The 19,780-nt window shown below is 38.2% G+C and overlaps 1 protein-coding gene across 1 annotated transcript; it reads right to left on the bottom strand.

Annotated features, from left to right (window-relative positions):
- Positions 1 to 7,877: 7,877 nt before the first annotated feature.
- dusp6 (dual specificity phosphatase 6) lies at positions 7,878 to 11,581 on the bottom strand. Its single transcript, XM_087797582.1, has 3 exons — positions 10,850 to 11,581; positions 10,278 to 10,712; positions 7,878 to 9,190 (listed from the first exon to the last, which is right to left on the bottom strand). The coding sequence occupies exons 1-3, from the start codon at positions 11,250 to 11,252 to the stop codon at positions 8,877 to 8,879; spliced, it is 1,152 nt and encodes a 383-aa protein (XP_087653708.1). The 5' UTR covers positions 11,253 to 11,581; the 3' UTR covers positions 7,878 to 8,876.
- Between the last annotated feature and the right edge of the window lie 8,199 nt (positions 11,582 to 19,780).

Raw genomic sequence — 19,780 nt, 5'->3', positions numbered from 1 at the left:
ATTGAATTGTTCTAAAACTACTTTTTTTTTGTTTTCTTGCCTGGAAGCAATGAGGATATTAAGGGATTTGTTTGTATGATCTAGTTGTTTCTAGAGGGGAACCAGCTGCCAAGCATGGTTGAATAAGTAAAAGATGAGTAGAGTGAAAGGTACGTTTTCTATACATAACATAAAAATTCAGTAGTTTATTTTCCCACAGTTATACTAAACAAATATTTTAAGAAAAAACTACCACAACTAATAAAGAAATAAATTGAAATAAAGAGAGGAAAATGCATCAAAAAATGCATGAAATTACTAATTACTTGTTGAAAAGCTAATGTTGTTGACCTAAAACAGACTCCATTGATTAAATGAAAATAAAAACTAAGGATATAAAAAATGAAACAAGTCTCTTGACAGAATAAAAATAAGATAATTAATTAAGATTAAGATATTCAAGAAATGAAAAACAATTGGTAATGCTTACATTTTAATGTTTTTTGAGTTATATATTAATGTGCAAAATCTTCTTTTGAAAATCTTCTCCCAGAACTTGTTAAGATAACTTCAAAAGCTTTAAATAGCAAATTCCTTGATGCGATACTGTATATGTGTGTGTTTTGCTTTAAACCACTTCAACCAGTGTTCTTCACAACAAGAAGGATGATGCATATAAAGATTTAAAAAAGTAACTATTACCATATATCCCATCAAGTCATAGGACATTGGGGTCGTTTGGTGAAACCACTAAATAAACAAACAAAATAAACCAATATAGGCCCTATCATAAAAACTGACCATTACCTTCCGGTCCCTGACCACTTCTTTTACTCACTTTTATGATGCAGGCGGAGTGTTCAATTGCTTTTACTCACAATAGAACTCTGCTAACTGATCCCAAGTGCTGGGATGCATAGAGTGGTGAGAAAGTCAAAAGTTCATTTAAATGCTGGTTTGGAGATGTCGAGGTGGTTGGTTAGGGGGGAGGATATCAGGATCAACAGCATGTTGTCAATGCCTTTATTTTAGCAGTTTCTCTATGAGTTCACATTCTAATAATATATATATATAATGCATCAATATGAATTGTTGCTTGATGAAATTGAAAACCATAAGTGTTTACATTGTTTTTTTTTATATTGTTTGTGAACGGCTTCCTGGCTAAAGTTAATAGGTTTGATAATACCAGTATCTAGTCATGGGGAAGTTTTCAATTTGTTCTCTTGTAGCACTGCAAGAGCTGTGCCTGGTCAACTTATTATTAAGATAAGATTATATAAAATTACATGTGTTTATAGAGGACAAACACCAAAGTGCTAGTAAAAGCTGCAGGACAAATGGTGAGGAAAAGCAACACATACCAGTTTGACAGGAAAAAAGGAAATAAACAGCACCTCAAAGGGGGGTCATGTCCTCGAGGTAAAAGGTCAATGGCCCTAATTGCGCTTTCAGGTGACAATTTTCCTGTTGCAAAATCAGGCCTGGGTGGTTGAAAGGGTCAACTTCAGAATTGACCACTCAATTCAATTCAATTCAATTTTATTTAAAGTGTCTTATCATAACAAAGTTATCTCAAGACACTTGACAGTTGAAATAAGACTATAGTTGATTAAGGAAAAATAGATCCCAGCAATTCAACAAAGAGCGAGAAACAAAACACACTGACAAAGATTAGGTAAAGAAGAGATGGAGCTGAATAGAGTCCGGTCTTTAAAATGTAATTTAAACAAATTTGTCTTTCTTTAGGTCATAGTTGATTTATGTAACTTGTCACCTTAACTTGCTTTTGTGTATTAGGCCAGGTTTAAGATAGTTAACCATGGATTTACCTTTGTTATTTGAAATTTCTCTAATCTTGTGAGCTACTAGAAGAGCAGCAATAAAGACAAATGAGATCATAGTTTTAACTGGTTCTAATATAAGCGCATGATTTCAAAGCTGAGGCTGACCTCAATAGTTCCTGTAAAGACTTTATGCACCATTAAAACAGGCAACTTAAGCATTTAACTGCTTTCACATCGGTCTGTGTTCCTTTTTAAATTAGGGCTGGTTATAGGAAGACGCTTCCCCTGTTGTGTAACACATGAAGGTGTTTTACACAGACCAGCCTGCAGTACAACACAATCAATACATTTTTGGCGATATCCTATAATGTCTCTGATAAGGACTCCTGATCAATTTTAATATAATCAGAGTAGTTTTCAAAAAACATGTAAAGCATCCCTTTAAATTCATCAAATTAATACATGACAACATAAGATGGTCATATCTGACACATAAGAGGGTTTGTAGAGAGAACTATGTATATGCTATTGTAGCAAGTGGAGACAGGCTCAGTGACAGCAGGGGTTCCACACAACAGGGGAGCGATTTTCTCTTTGATCAACTTCATTTTTTCAGTGAAAAATCTCAACAAAGCATTGCTGTCAGCTTGGCAATCACATCCACGTTAAGGCAATCATTGAAGGAAAGAGGGTCAAACAGATTCCATTTGAATAATGGAAGATAAAAACTCAGTAAAGTCCTTCTAGAACACTGCCCTAGGACCAAGAAGACGGTGGACTGAAACAAAACATAAAGGTCTTGTAGAACCAACCAAGATCAACCGTGACTCCAAAGAAGTGAATTCCTGTGTCTGTCCCTTTGCATGAACAACTATCTCTATAAACAATAGGAAACCACCCCCACGACGACAGGGGCGGGGCTTCCCTTTAACAGAGCAGCCAGCAGGACAGAGTTCATCAAGATGAATAAACTCTTCCTCTCTCTGACATGTCTCTGAAAGATACAATAAGTCCAACTTTTCTCTTGTGAAGAGATCATTCAGAGAAAAGGATTTATTTTCAACAAGCCGATATGCAGCGCTGATGACGTCATTGAGGCAGTGACAGCGGAGCACAGCGGGACCTTTCGAAGGCTACTTCAGCGGTCATGTAGATAGATAGATAGATCTATTGATCCCTCTGGAGATCTCCTTCGGGGAAATTGTTTGTAAATGTGGGTTACAGCTGGAACTTGAGGGAATCTCTGGAGTAAACACCGAAGTAAGAAGAGAAAATGAAAACATCTGACCAGCACATTGTCCTTTTAAATAAACTGAACTGAACACACTGCGCTACGTAGGCTCCAGGATCTCCTTTGAGGTCCAGGCACACACATCACAACGAGGAAAAAACACACCTTTCACATCATCCAATCATCGACATATTTACGTGTACAATTGTATTCTGACATTGAAGCTGGACTCACTGGTGACAGTTACTGAGAGGAGATCACTGAACAAACTACTGTCCATCATGGATGATGACAGTCATCCTCTGAACACTGTCATCAGTGAGCAGAGAAGCAGATGCAGCACGAATGCTCTTTCCCAGATGCAACACTAATAGACTCAAGGACTCATTCATTCCTCGGGCTATTAAATTGTACAATTCTGAGTTCGGGGCAGGAGTGGAGTGAAAGTATCTGGATGTTCTGTTCTATGTTAGTCTTTGTATCCTTTGTCTTTGTTATTTCTTCTTATTTTGATCTATGTTCTTTATCTTTATCTTTAGACTTAGATTGTATCATCTTTTTAATTCACTTTATTTCTCTTTGATCTTGTTCTTATTTTATTTTGATTTATTTGTTATGAAAAATTGCTGTATTTGCTGTGGCTATTGGAAAAAAACAATTTCAATAAAGTTCTACCTTGATGGGGAGTTGGAAGGGGAGCATGAAAGATGATGAATGAAAAGACAAGGCAAAAATGTGTATAAATAAGAGAGAGGCCAGAGTTGGAGTGAAAATTAAGGACACTTAAGGTGACAACTAATCAGCGCAGGTGTGATGCATATGAAGGCTGGCGGCTGTTTTTATTTTTTGGTTCTATCCTGAATGCAAATGGACAAACACGCAGGAGCTGAACTGAAAAATCATGCCAAGGCCGCGAGTGCATAACAAGCCGAAGGTGCGTCACCACTCCATATACTGTAGTATAATTCTCAAGAACAAGAGGGCACTTGTTGGATTCCTAAAAAACACCAACAACTACATACATTTTTTTTAAATATGCCATATTTAGCAGATAAATTGTTTGAATGCAAATTGTTATACAACTATAAACCTGGAAGCCTTGTAAACTACAGCAAGCAGAACAATAATTGGAATGATGAGTAATGTCTTTTCACCGAATTCAATCTGAATTTTTGTTACATAATTGCTAAAATTGGAACAGACATTTATCAACAATTGTTGAGTCATGCTTTTAGACCAAGGATATTTGTGGAGGACAAAATATCCCTGTGAATAATAAAACATATTGCACGAATCAAAAAAGCATGACTAAACGTCTGAGCAAATTCTGATTTCAATTTTCCTAGAGATCATAATGCAAACATGTACTTAATAAAGCTTAAAAAAGTCATTGATTTAAGCTTAATTTCTTCACAATATATTTTGAAAATATCAGTTCCATCAGAATATTAATGGTTGAATTAAACATCTTAAATGTTTGACATTTTCTAAGCATTTAATAAAATAATTAGAATATTGAGAGGTTGAATTATTTTATATCTAATAATTAAATTCAATGATTCAAACATTTTACAATTAATAAATGTTCTTTCAATAAGTAAAAGGTTCAATAGTGCCTCCAGACAATACCAAAAGAGTAGAGCTAGTTGATTGAACTTTCCGCCAATTTTTGTGGGGTTTTTTTGTCTGACGCCCAGGACCTTCACCAAGTTTACAAGAATCTTCCTTTTTTGTAATTCTCAGCTTAAGCTAGACCTTTTTTTTGACTAGAAACATTTGAGAGTGTTTCTTGCATCACGGTCAGGACCCGGCTCTGGGCAGATGCTGATCTCCTGTTGTTTAAAGCTCGCCATGCCTGGGGGACCCTTAATGTCACCGCCCACGAGCTGTTCAGAGGAGCAGTCGAGGACAAGTGGGGGTTTCTACACAACATTTAAAAGCCTACATGATGTTTTGCATTATGTCCTAATCTTTACATATTAATGTGAAAACGGTATCAGACAAAAGAAAATATTTAAATAAACGAATGGTATGATCTAGAATGGCGATCCATAGATATTTAAATTCCCCAGTGTTCTCAAAAGCAGCATATTATCTTCAAAAATATGTCCTTTAATTGTGTAAAAAGACAATGGTTTGGAAAAAGACTGAGTAATCTGTCAATGAGTCACTGCCAGCTTCATCTTGCACATTCCACAGCACCACACTGATCCACCTGCAGAATTTTAAGGGACAGGTCATTGGTTTAATACCACATGGAAAAACCTCTCTTAAGAGCCATAAGAATTTTACAAGAAAAGCCTTAGATACTTCTGTCCAGTGAACAAAGTCTTTCTCATGGAGAGAGTTTACAATTTTAATTTTAATTGAGCATTTCCTCAGATTTCACTGTATATTAAAATTTAAGAAAACGTAATATAAGAAACAGACCTAAAGAAGAGTTTGAATGATTCAGTGAACTTACAATAGTCAAGACAAAAGGAGCATCCAAAACATACTTCAAAAACACACATTATGCCCAGGAAAACCCTAAAGTGACGAATTGAAAAATCACTTCAGTAAAGTTTGGAAATAATACACTAAACTAAGGAGCCAAATAGTCAATAACGTGCACATATAAGCCAGGAACAAAATCTACATTTTTCTCCAAGGTGCAAAATCCAATCTGTGACTTACACCTGCAGATTCAAGAGGTCGTGTTGTCTTCAATTACGCATGTGTGCGAGTAAAGATCTCATGTTATGGGTATGTGGGACTTATGCACTCGTTCTGACTTCATAAAGATCCATTTAAGAATAACTTAAATCAACACATTAGTTGATATTTGAGAACCAAAAAACAACAACATGGTAACAGGACCCAGAAATAACTAAAATGAGTGGTTATGGAAGTGTTCTCATCTCATCACATTTAGTTCAGAAAGTTGACTATGTTAAAATTAAACAGTATCTTAATGAGCAATAAAAAAAGATCATGCTTGAGTTCACCTTCAGATGAAATTACATTTTCAAAGTGGACCTAGAGACTGGACATTAAACACACAACTATGAAATTATTTCACGTTGCATATCAAACCAACAGCTGTATAATAAATATATAAACGTCTTTTTTAAGACAAAACAATATATTTTAGAAAGGGTGATGGCTACCTTGTGCTTGCTGGCATCATTCTAGTGTCCCCAGGTTTGACTGAAATCATTTGCAAAAAGTAACACAAGTGTGTTATCATCCTCCTCATCATCCATACTGTTAATGACATCCAGGTGTGGAGTAAACATAGGGACGATTTCCATGTGTGTGTTTCTTTCACCATCTACCACTCACAGTACAGTGTTAACACAAACACAAAAGCCTCCTGAGGATGAACTGTTGATTAAATCTTACCCTTCCTGACAGACAGGATTAGCTGTTAACAGGGCTTAATAATGGTTGTCAAAAATCATTAGAGGTAACAATATGATCCTGTGAAGCCAACAACACAACCATAAAAAACATTGACCAGATACATATTCAATATCAATGTGTTCGACTGTGTTTGACTATTTTATTCCATGAATACTGTATAAATATGTAACCCATGTTTGTGAAGATCCAGCTTCTAGTAAGTAAAATTAATAATGTAGGAATCTTCACCTAAAAAATAGCTCTCCTCAGCCACTGCAGAAGTGCCATTAACTTAGAATGTACAACAACATATTGAACCTTGAGATATTCCGAACAGATCTCATCCACACGAGGGTCAAGGCTACTGATAGATAGATGATTGATTCATAACCTTAAGGTGCTGAGAATTTTATTTATTTCACAGATTTACATTTATACTCAGATGTTGTTTTCTCATCAGCATTAAGAGCAATTATGCTCCAATGAAAAATGTTAAAAACAACATTTATGCTGATTATTTTATTTTAAATATCAATTGGTTCAAAGACATCTATATTAAATGATATTGATTCTAAACATTTCTTTTTACGCTCCCATATTTTGTTTAATAAATTCCACTATCAAAATGTTCAAAATGTCATTGTTTTTCTGTTTTAAAAGTATTCTTGAAAAATAGTATTTACGTTTCTGATCCTAATCCTGATCCTTGTATTCTTGTTGAGTTATTTTTTAACCTGTATAACCTTTTACTCCCTTATGCAAGTCAGTTAAGTGTAAAAAGAAAATTTAGTTGTCTTTAAACATTTATTAAAATATACAACGTGCTTTTGATATTTTCATATTTGTTTCCTAACTATTTCCCAATGTAAGTGTTGTTGGTTGTAAAAGTTTCACTAAAACAATTTTTGATACATTATTTTTAAATAATTTTCAATTTAAGTATTAAGGATAATACAACTATTCTATACTGACAGAAAAAAGAATAGGGCCATATATTCTGTAAATTAATTAATTTAAAGAATAAAACCTATTGTGATGCATTTGTTATTGGTGCAAAACTACAGCAAGAAAAACTACTGTTGTACTGAGCTTTAATGTCAGTTCTATTTTATGTGAGAATAGTTAAGTCTATACTCTTTTCTCTATGAGAATAATATTATTCCTGCAGCGGAGACCAGAAAAAACCCTCATAATAACAATACAGGAAAAACCAGTCAGACTGTTTACTGCATGACTCAAATGACTTTGTACCTGTGAAGTGTTTTTGTGAACAACTGTTCTTCAGGACAGGATGTCCATAACTCTGTCAGAGATAAGTCACGCGCTAGACGGAGCTGGAGGAAGTTGTGTAAATGAATAGCAAAAGATTTCATAGCTGCCTCATGATTCACTTGTGCGTTTGTTGTCGTGACTTGCCATGCGAGGGCGTGGAGACTCTTGCATAATGGCTTTGAACCGTAATATCAGCAATGTGCGTCAAAGGAAGAAGCAAAACGTAAAGACAAAATAGCAATTTATTAATAATTTATCATTTCTTTACATTCAAAAGGGGTCAAGGGTCCCCAGGCATGTGGCTTCCTTAAGCAAATTCTTTGATTCATTGTTGCTGATGATTTTTTTCTCTCATTGTGAGCAAATATAAAACAAAAGCTTCCTGTTGGGTTGTTCCATCGATTAAAATATATAGCAGCAGAATAAAAGCGATCCATGATGGTATTGAATAAAGGCGCTGTGAAATGATATTGAAGCGCAGCAGTAAGACAAATCACAAACTTTGATTTTTGACATGGTTGGTGCGAAAACTGCACCTAAAGCAATATATAATAATATATACAGTATATACACAGATACATATATATACATACATACACTTAAAAGTCTATAGGATTTTTGGCATTATCCATGTACTAATCTGTACATATTTTAGTAAAAACGGTATATGAGAGAAGTTAATCTTAATGTACCCAGAGGTAAAAAGCAAGAAGTAGATATTTTCTTTAGATACAAATCTACATTGTGTATAAATGTGTTGAGCAAACTCCAACAGTATAAAATTGGGTCTATGGTGTCAGCTAACAATGGGGTGATCTATTCACCCCAACAAGTCTTCTCAGAAGACAAAAGCAACTTCAATTCTTGGGGTAATTGTGCCATATCCCCAAAAAGGTTTACATTTCTAATACGTTTCCAGTCTAAACAAGCATATCTCTTTTGGCACACTGCATATCTCTTTGACACTCTGCACCTTTACAAAGGTTGATCATTAATTGTCTTAGTGTACATTTGAGAAGCTGTGCCTCGGCCACAGACCATTCTAGCTCTAACCGTGTCACCATGATTGATCCGCTGTCATCTTCATTCAGTTTAAACAACAGGAGCCATCACTGCATGGTGTTCAACCACGAGGAGAACAACCTGCTGCAAGTTTCTGCCCCAAAAATGAAGGTTTGAAACATCAACCCTCAGTGAAGAACAATAACTTGGACAGTTGAACCTCACGTCGACTCCAGGGGGTCCAGCTGGAAGACGTTGTGATTCGTGGGTGTGGTAAAGTACAAAGGCTGAGTTGGTGCCACCAAGCGGTTGTCACAGGGACTCTTCAGACCCAGTGTGCGTTCAAAGTCCAACAGCTGACCCATGAAGTTGAAGTTGGGGGAGATGTTCGATTTCTTCATCTTGACAATGTCATAGGCGTCGTTCATCGACAGGTTGAGCTTCTGCATCAGGTAAGCCACTGTCACGGTGACGGATCTGCTGATGCCAGCGAGGCAGTGGACTAGGATACCACAGTTCCGACCACGGGCTTCATCTGTTAGGAGAAAACAAACACATGCTTAAAATGCATTTTCCAGACCAAAACAAATTAGATAAAAGGATAACAGTTTCCATGAAGGCCTCATGTACAAGTCATTATGAGCATATTCATAATTATAATGTATTTATAAGGCTAATAGTAGTTTATTCTCATGTATTACTCCTAATGACATGTTTATATATAGTATTATGAGTAATGGATTCAAAGATCTTTAAAGAGCAACTGTAAACAAAATTCCAGCATTGATACTTAAAGGTTTTAGGGCCTTATTTTTCTAAAACTTAACATTAATTACACGTCTGGATGTTCCTTTGTTTCTTTACAACTTGATTAAGCTTTTAAAGGAAAGATGTGCTCTTTAGCCCGGGACTTAAGTTCATTCTTAATACATTTGTTGCCAAGCGTCTGATGCATTATGATGTCTTATAACTTTTCTGCTCATGTCTATGTTTACACATGTTACAAAGTTTTTTGGTCGGTAGTAACAGACTGGGAAATTAAATTACAATCAATTAAAGCGTTTTTTCTGCTTGCATGGGTTGCTCTGACAATCGGGCCATTTGGGGCAAGCAAACATGGGAGTCATGAGGACACCATGTCAAGGCAAACAGGATGTCAACAGGCCCTGTAAATGGCTTCTATTGTGATGTGGGCGCAGAGGGAGGGGTAACACCATGTCCTAGATTACTTTCAATGCTGCTTCCTTCCTGTTGCACTCAAATTACCACCCTCCCTTCACCGCCTCCCCCATTCTCTTGTTTCAGCGTGGTTTGTCCAGCAATTACACAAGCCCAGAACAAGAGATAACCAAGGACTTCTATCAAAGTCATAGTGTTGGTACATTTCTCCCTGTGTGCCAGTAGAACAAACCTCACAGCCTTGTTTCTTCGCCACAATAGCCTTAATCTTGGCCTGATAATCTATCGCTCAATATGAACCTAAGAACCGCTGGCACTGATAGGACATGGATAAGACTCATTTTATCGGTATGTGTAGCAAATAATCAGATGAATCTGATTTAACCTATTGATCAAGATCTTCTGAGATCATCAAATTGTTCTACAAAAAAAACTTCACTTACCAATAAAACTGATGGCCTCTGGAAAGAATTGGGAAAGATTTTGGCTCCAGTGATCAGAGATGGGGATCTGCTTGTACTTGAATTCCCCAGCGTTCTCAAAAAGGTTCGGCAAATTGGGGGTCACATTGAGGATGTACTTGATGCCATATTCCTCCAGCACGTCCAGATTCGTGGAGTCTTTGGCACAGCCCAGGTAAAGGTGAGGCAGGATCTCCACGGGGAAGGAGGGCTGCTGGTTGGACAGCGGGCTGCCGTCCGAGTCCGTCGCACTGCTTGGGTCCCGGTCGATGTCCGACTCGATGTCAGACGAGTCCGAACTTATCCGGAGACCCCCGAGGCCCAACACTTGGGAGGTGGGAGAACTGCTGTTACAGGAACCCTCGAGGTTGGTTTCACACAATGAGGGGAATTCTGCTTGGAACTTACTGAAGCCACCTAGAAAAAACAGAATAAACCCATGTGAATAAGATCCTGCATGAGGCAGATTGTTGTTGTTTTTTCAAACATTTAAATAGACCTATTCATAAACTCTGCAATGTGACTCACATGGAGACATGAATGAATGAACTCACCCTCCAGATAGTAGGCTTTGTAGCCTTCATCCTTCATCCTCCTCAGAAGGAGCCCGAGCACAGATCCTCCGTCCACGTTCTCGTTCCACTCGCGGCTGTACTCGTCGTACAGCACGATCGTGTCCGTCTTGCAGCGACGCACGAACTGCTCGCGGTCCTCGCCGTCCGAGAGCAGCGCGCGCACGGGCAGGTTCCCCTTCTTGAGCCGGCGCAGCATGAGGCTCGGGATGGCCACGTTGATGGCCGAGTGGACGTGCGAGGAGACGAAGAGCTCCTGAGCCCGGCAGTCCATCACCAGCAGACCCCCCCTGCGGCCGTCCAGCTGCTCCCGGAGCCAGTTCACCGTTTTGTGGATCGCCATGACAGAGTCGAGCTGGACGACTGGCTTGAGCTTATCGAGCATTTAAATCTGAGGTTGGATGACTGAATAGAAAAATGCGGAGATGTCTTGAGAAGATCCTTTCACTTCAGAGTACCAAACCGATTTGATCACAAAATATCATGTAAATCATGACGCAATCTGACGCAGGTTCGGCGTTCATTCATGCATTCGTCCTCAAACTGAGTCTCTATCAATGAGTCACCGCCTCCTCCTGAAAGCTTCACGTATCCGCTCGAGCACTGTTCGTGGGCCGCTCTGAATCACGCGATGGCTCGGGGCAGAGTCCACATGGTTCTCCGTCTTCCAAAAGTCTGCGGATCGTAGATGTTCAGCTTGTGTCCGCTCCTGCGTCGAGGTGTTGAATGACTCCAACCAGGGGGCGGTGCGTCGAGTGCATGATGTCTGTCAGCCAATCAGGGGAGGGAACTGCCTCGTCACCCCGGCAACAGGGGCCGGATGGAACGGCCCTGTGTGGATGCATTGTTAATGAGTTTGTCATTCACTAAAACGGACAGGAATTTCCGCTCCGGATCAAGTGAACAGCAGAAAAAGGAGCGAGCATGGAGGAGGAAGGAAGGGGGAGGGGAGAGCAGCAGTTTGTAAATAAGACGCTCACTCACGCACACAATGACGGACTTAAATAAAAAAGACAATAGAATAATAATTTACCCCGACACAGACTTAGATTCTCAACATTACTCATGGATCTATAACAATGTTCAATACAAACTAAATATGAAATAGTCTCAAAGTGGCTCAGCCTTCTGCATGAAAATAAAACTAGTTGAATAACACAAATGGGTAGGTAACATTAAATGCATGACCAATATGCAGACAAATACATCAAGAACGTTTTGTTCTAGTAAATTACAAAACTGACTCAACGTCTTTGAATACCTTTTTCATTATTTAAGTTCCTTGTTCAGCTCATGGACTTTATTGCATGTTCTGTTGAATGACTCTGAAAAACTCTTAGTAGTCCATATACATGTGTTAAATAAATTGTTTCTTGACATCATTTAAAACACAAAAAAACAACCATTTCACACCACTTTATACTAATTCTTTTTTTTTTTATTGAATTATTTCACATTAAAGAAAACAAATATAACTTTTATAATGTTGAGATGATTCTAAATGTTTTGCATTTATAGACCCCAATTAATATTATACCAATTGGCAGTGCTTCAAACAGGTAAAGAAATCTAGGTAGGATGTTCACTTTGATTGTATTAATTGAAATTTGCTATAATTTACTTCATACGGTTAATTTATTTCTTCAGTCAAAGTGACCCCCAAGTATGTGATTTTCTTAGCACATCAATTTGTGTTTAATTTCAAGTTGTTCAGGTGGAATAAAATTAATTGTCAAAGTGTGTGGTCTTTTTCTTTTTTTATTTGATCAATCCACACCACAGTTAAATCTCCGGGTATTTATTTTTTGGGCACTTGTATAGAAAAAGGCTGATAAAGCTGGTTTGACATGGTGGTCGGGCTCAAATTCATTTTCATAGAACAGGTTAAGTTGGATGTATGTGGTGTTAATAACCAGAATATTTGGATCATTGCAGATTGATGTGTGATCAAATATCTGGTCATTTTTTTTTCCTGAGATGTTCCAGTTGTTTTGCTCCTCAGCCTTCCACCTCTTTATTGTACTTCTTTATTGTACTCTACTTTCTTTTGTCTTTCATGAGCTAATCCTCATCTTTGTCTTGCCTTCAGCTTCTCAAGTAAAAGCCTTTGTCCTCAAACAAAAAGACTCACTACATGCATTAATCACGTCTGGAGTTGGACAAGTCTGGGCCTGCATTTTATAAACATGAAGACATAGGCGACACGATTGTGACGGATTATCTTGGCATTTACAATGTAAAAACATAAATCAAGTTTGGAGTAAATAGAGCAGCTCTGCACTTGTTTTGGGTACTTCTGAAGTTCAAAGAGCCAGCCTCTTGAAAACAACACACCAGAGGGAAGACTTCTGCCGTTTCTTCAGTGTTACACATGTTAGCATCTGTTGGCAAGCAAGAATGTTCATTTAACCAGCTATTGTCCACACATAGATCAAGTTTGGGATATTATACTGCGCCATTAAAAGGTTTTACCAGGTGTTGATTTGAGGGCTGAATCTGCAGGTATTTGCTAAGGATAAAAGGAGTAAAATATGCTGATGGATAGTTAATATATAAATAAATACGGAACCATAGCACTATAATTAGAATGTACAGTGAATAGAGAATAAAAACTACAACCTTATCAGGGAGAAGGTCTTTGTCTGTTTAACTTTGTACCTGACAGAAATGATGAAAATGAACATCCCTCAAGACCTGTGCTCCGAATATGACAATCAAACGAGGAGGAGGCCATTGTCAGCTGTGTCTCCAGATTTAATCTCTGTAAAAACCCTATAATCGTAAAATAAACCTTTGTCGGCAAAATACCTGCATTAACTAAGAATATTGAGCCGTATACGAGATTTCAAATTTGTAATGTATTCATAAGATTTCTCATTGATTAATATAATGTAAATGATATATATTTATATATATATATATTTAACTATATCATTTTTAATAATAATAATGAAAAAGTACTAGCCCAACATTTCCATCTTCACATGTGCTGTAGTTTTTCTCACCCTACCATTGGGTATACTCCACCAGTTGTCGTCTCCACCACCTATTGACAACTATTCACATGCTAATAAGTGCATCACATAATGTTCTACTCATCACCTGGGGATGGGGATATAGTTATGGATTAAATCAACCACATGCCCTCACCAAACCAGATTTTTTTTGTATTTCTGTCCCAAAAAGGAGGAAACTGTTGGTATTGTTATGGTATGAACAAAGTTAACTCAACATTTTAGTGATACGTAGAGTAGAATTTCGTTGAGACGATGACGAGCCGAGACAGAGTGATCCAGCTGCTGATAAGACCGGAGCCACCATTGTCTGCTAAGAGCTTAGACCAAAGTGTCTTCGGTGAGTCTGTCTCCTTGAGTCTGATATTTGTGTTTGCACTTATTTGCCTGTGGGTTCATGTTTCCCTGTGTGGATTTTACTTTTTAACATGGAATTAATCTTTGTGGCATATGTCTCATTTCAATTTTTTTCTAAGAAAACACACAATGTACAAGTTCAATAGTATAAGTAGTAATATATAATAATAATAAGTGCAATATTTTCTAAATGCTCCCAGTTGTTTGTCGGCAAGATATTAAAGTTAGAAATCGTGTAACTTATATTTTAGACACCTATTCTATAAATTAGTTTTAACTTCATTTCAGGAAGCACATATTGTGCTTTTCAATTAGTTTAACAGACATCGTGCTGATATGTGTATATTTTCTAGTCCATTTTTAAGAAGGATATGGAGTCATACATTGATCTACTGTATTGTGTTCATGAAAGAGAGCTATGAAAGTCCTCTGGATAGTGGAACCAGCAGAGACCTGGCGCAGCTCTGTTACAATGGCAACGTCATAGGAGGTACATGTGTGTTGATTAAACTATATACCATAACATTAAACTAGACTTCACAGTTTTGTGTCAAACAGATCTTACTTTGCAGTTGCAGTGCTTGAGTAAAATTGTTACGATAGTGACAGATTGGATCATTAAGGAAGTGTTAATAACGGCTAGAGTCAACGATTAAACCCAAAACCTCCCATGGCCTTCACGTCAGTGTTACATTAGTTAGAGGTTATAAACTTATTTTCAAAGATAAAAGGTCTTAAGGAGTAAAAATATAGTCTTTTTAGGTACAGCCAAACATGTAGTGTCGGTTGTGTTGGTAAGTGACAATGTTTGATTCAACAATTCTTCATTCTTGTAATATATTCAAGTTCTTCTCTTTTACTCGTCTAATGAGGGATACAGGACAGCAGCGTGGATTTTACTCCGGTAGTTTATTACTAACATACGTAAGCACACACACATCATCATGACCACACAAACATTGTCAAGAACTCCCTGCAGTACAATGCCCAGTATAATAAACAGACGTATAAATATATATCCATATATTAAAATTCTCATTCAATGACTGAGGACCAGTGAGACTGACACAATAAATACAAACACAAGTTAACACACAATAACCAAGACGGAAGAGGACAAAGGACTGAATGTGCAGAATGGGAAGAGGTCGATGATGGTGTATATGTCCACCATCCCTCCCTGTGGACCTTTTTAAAATGTCAAACTATTGGGAAGAACAAAACTCAAAAAAGTGTTAATGTGTTCCTTACAATTGCTGCTTAAGAAAAGACATCTGGGCAAAAAGCTGTACATTAGTCATTTAAGGAAAAAATGTAACTTTTGCGTGACATTAGGAACAGAGTTACGATGCACAAGTTCAGACAAGAACTGCTGTTTGAGTACACAATCTCTCACACACACACACACACTGAACCTTTCCATGTAAGGGCAGAGTCAAACATTGAAAGAATGTGGTCAACACTGGAAAAGGAAGGAGGCCTTGAAGCACCCTGTAAAGACCAGAATTATGAAGGGATAACAAAAAGGAATAGGGTCATTATATAGTTGTTTGCGTTTTCTTGCTTAGCCTGTAGTGTATGCGACTTTACAGGTTTTTACACTTAGTTAGTAAGTAAGAAAGTCAGTATTTTTTTTATTTGTAAAGAGACTTTCTCAGACCAGGGTCACAAAGGGCTTAAACAACAAAACAATATAAAGTTAAAATACATACTTTAAAAGGTCAACACAACACAGTGACAAACACAGCAGCCCTAAGAAAATTCTCATTGATTAAAATACAATTTAACTATACCATCTTTGAAAAAAAAAGGTTTCCATCTTCTCATTTGCATTCTCAAACTTTTCTGTCACCCTACTATCAGTTGTCGTCTCCACCACCTATTGACAACTATTCACATGATAATAAAGGCATCACATAAAGTTCTACTCATCACCTGGAGATGGGGATAAAGTTTTTTGTGTGGGTATGTCAAATAGTATATCTACTGAGAAACGCTCTCTTTTTGTTGCACTACTGTTGGTAAACAACCAAATGACAATGAAGGTGATTGTGATTCGATTTTTCAAATGTCTGTCCCAAAGCAGAAGATTATTACAAAGCTCAGGAGCAACAGCCTGGAAGAATTTCTCTCCTCTGGTCCTGAACCATGTGAGCGGAACCATCAGTAGATTCTGATCCACAGACCTCAGAGCCCGAGCTGGGGTGTAAGGCTGGATCAGATCACTGATGTAAGGAGGAGCCTGACCATGAATAGCTCTGAAAGTAAGTTTTAAAATGGATCCTGTAGTTTTAAGAATTGGGCAAATGTGAGTTCTCCTGCTACTTCACCCCTCAGTCTTCTCAGCAGGATTTGGTGATCAAGGGTATCAAAGGCTGAGGACAGATCTAAGAGAACCAGAAGAGTGCATTTAATCGAATCAGCTGATATCATGATATCATCGGATACTTTCAGTATGGCCGTCTCCATAGAGTGATGTCTGCGTAAGCCAGATAGAAACTTTACATTGATGTTATCCAGGAATAATGACAGCTGCTCAAAGACCACCCTTTCTAAGATTTTGGAAAAGAATGGAAGCTTAGAAATAGGCCTTCAATTATTGCAGTCATTCGGGTCTAAGCTTGGCTTTTTGAGTAAAGGCTCCACAATGGTATGCTTAAAAGCTTTGGTAAAATGCCTGTAGAAAGGGAGAGGTTTAGCATTTGGCTACTTAGCACACATTTCCAAAACTGCTTACACACCCACATCACACAAATAAGCTAACCTCATGCTCAAAAACTCACACTGTCAATCATTGATATAACAATAAAACACTTTCACCAGTTGGGTTTACAAAAATAGCATTCTGTTGTCATGTATTTTGCACTTTTATTTTTCAACATCATACAGGTTTTTCAGTTTTTTACAATTTAATAGGCCAAGATGCATACATTGTTTCTTTATAGCAAACATTGAGTGGGAATTAATACATGGAAAAAGATCAACAGTCACAACTGTAACATTTGTTTGCAAATGCTACATTTGTTTAGGGAAAGCTGCAACACTGCAATAAAAGATCATTGCCCTCCACCATAGTGTTTTTCCATAGAATAAAAAAAGGAACATACTGAAAATATGAAGAAAAACATCATGGACTGGTTTTCTAGGACACATGTTCTGGTCACAATAAGACTGGATGTCTTGCCTGCCAAGGCACGTGGGAATGAATCTCTTTTCATGTACGATCCATACTGGACAGTGCTCAGGTGTCCATGGATGCCGAGATGGTCACCATGGCAGCAAGGGAAAGATAGACACTCACTGTCCCAAGATGGGCATCAACAGTGCTACCACTCACACAGTTGGAAAAATGGCATGTTTTCCTATACCACTTTGGAAGTCCATCCAGTCTCCTGCAGTCTTTCATGTAGTTCATTCAAGAACAGTAGGAGGTGGTTAGTATTGCAGGGCCTAATCTAACACTTGTGTATATAAGTATTGTGTGTAACAATACTAACCAACTATTGTTGGATATAGCATCACGGATGGGGATGATAACCAATATCTGACCCGGCATGGTGATTGTGGCCAGTTAACCTTCATTTCTGCCTTGTTGCCACTTTTTGGCTAAGTTAAAACCGGCCTCATTATGTCATTAATCATCTAACGCAGGACTTGACTTATTCTGATTATTTTAGCTCCAGAACTATTCCAGCCTTCTCCTATTATTGCTAAGGGGGATGGACTGGATAGGCAACTGACCCAAACAAAATTGGTCTTTCTATTCACAAGGACATGCATACCACTCAAATCCAAGGAATTAATCAAACAACCATAATCTGCTTACTACGCTGGTCTCATCCTCTCTAATAAAGGAAAATAAAAACCCTCCTTTCAGTCATGACTAAACTACCCCAGCCACCCTATTCTCTAACCCCCACCTGTACTCCACCGAAACCTGCAATGTCATTCTTCAATGACAAAATATCCAAAATCCATCATTCCCTACATCCTATCTAGCCACCTCTCCCCCAGTTTGGAACCTCCCCCACACTGTTGTCTCTACACCAGTATTATACTGCCCACTCCCCTGAAATTCCTGACTTCATACATAAATCCAAATCCACCATCCTTCAGCTTGACCCCTTGGCCTGAACCCTTTCCACACCTCCATCCTCCCCGATACATCTGTATATTTTTGTGCATGCATAATTTTTTTGATTTGAGTGTACGCTTGTTTTTTTGTTCAAATCTTGCTCAGTTGTGGAAGGGAGAATTTAAACGGTGTGATTGGAAGAGGTGAAGGAGGAACATATCCTGGCGAACCTAAAAGAATGTACCTCCTTGGGACGCTGTATTGGCTTTTGATATCAGAATGTACCTCTAAGCCCTGGTGTTGGTGCAACTTGTGCTTTAACCAAGATCCCACCACTCAATTTAGGCATATCCCCAACCACTGTTTTCCTACACTGCAATGGGCCAGCTGCCCAGGACCGTGAGGGCTTTGCACATGTCACAGGATCTCCTGACCCTAATGCGAATTAAGCACAAAGCGCTTCAGCAAATGAAGGATCAGTGATCACGGTGAGTCCCTGTGGATCAAATGTCACCAATTCAAGGCCCGTTGCTGTCTCGCCTGGCCTAGTGGAGAAGAATCAGAATCAGAAAACTTTTATTGCCAGTGTTGCAAACACAACACAGAATTATTTTTGGGGCAACATAAATTACATGTAATTGTTGAAAGAATAATGAATAACAAATAAAAGAAAGCAAAATACATTCAATTTAATCAAACAATATTCATGATCCGGACAGTAGACAGATAGAAAATCTCTTGAACAGTGATAGTCTGCTCTGTATCGATCTCAGTCGCCCAAGTTGGAATGGTGTGTCCTGGGTGAGAGGGGTGGGCTATGATCCTGCCTGCATGCCTCGATGTCCTGGTGACTTACAGTTTCTACAGAGTACCACACAGTAATGGAGAAGGTGATAATGGACTCCACAATGGGAGGACGAATTTCCTCCCCTGACGCAGAAAGTGCACTGGTTCTGGAACCTCTTCACCATGAGACCGATGTTTATCTCCCACTTCAGATCTCCAGTGAAGCTGACCGATGAACTCCACAATGTAAAACAGGAGCCGTTGATGATGAGAGGCCTGGTGGAGGCTGTAACTCTCTGAAAGTCCACTATCATCTCCACTGTCTTCTGCAGATGTTTCTCATTGAACCAGGTCACCAGTTGATCAGACTCTGATCTGTAGATGTACTTGTCTCCCTCTGAGATAAGTTAGTTCAGAGTGGTGTTTATGGCAAACTTAAGGGGTTTGACAGACAGAGGGATGACTTGAGGTGCAGCTGTCAGTGTACAGGAAGAAGAGCAGGGCTGAGAGAACACAGCCTTGAGGATATCAGTGGTAAATTGAATGTAGTTTTTAAATATGATGCAGTACACATCAGCTGTCTTTGTTTTAATATTTAATGCATACATAATGAAACAGTCCTTAGAGAACAGAAACTTTAAGGCTGTACATACATACTTTAAATGGATAAAGTGTTTGTGG

The sequence above is a fragment of the Callionymus lyra genome, chromosome 8, assembly GCF_982586985.1.
Source record: "Callionymus lyra chromosome 8, fCalLyr1.hap1.1, whole genome shotgun sequence".
Taxonomy (NCBI): domain Eukaryota; kingdom Metazoa; phylum Chordata; class Actinopteri; order Syngnathiformes; family Callionymidae; genus Callionymus; species Callionymus lyra.
This window is presented reverse-complemented; position numbering and strand designations above follow the sequence as displayed.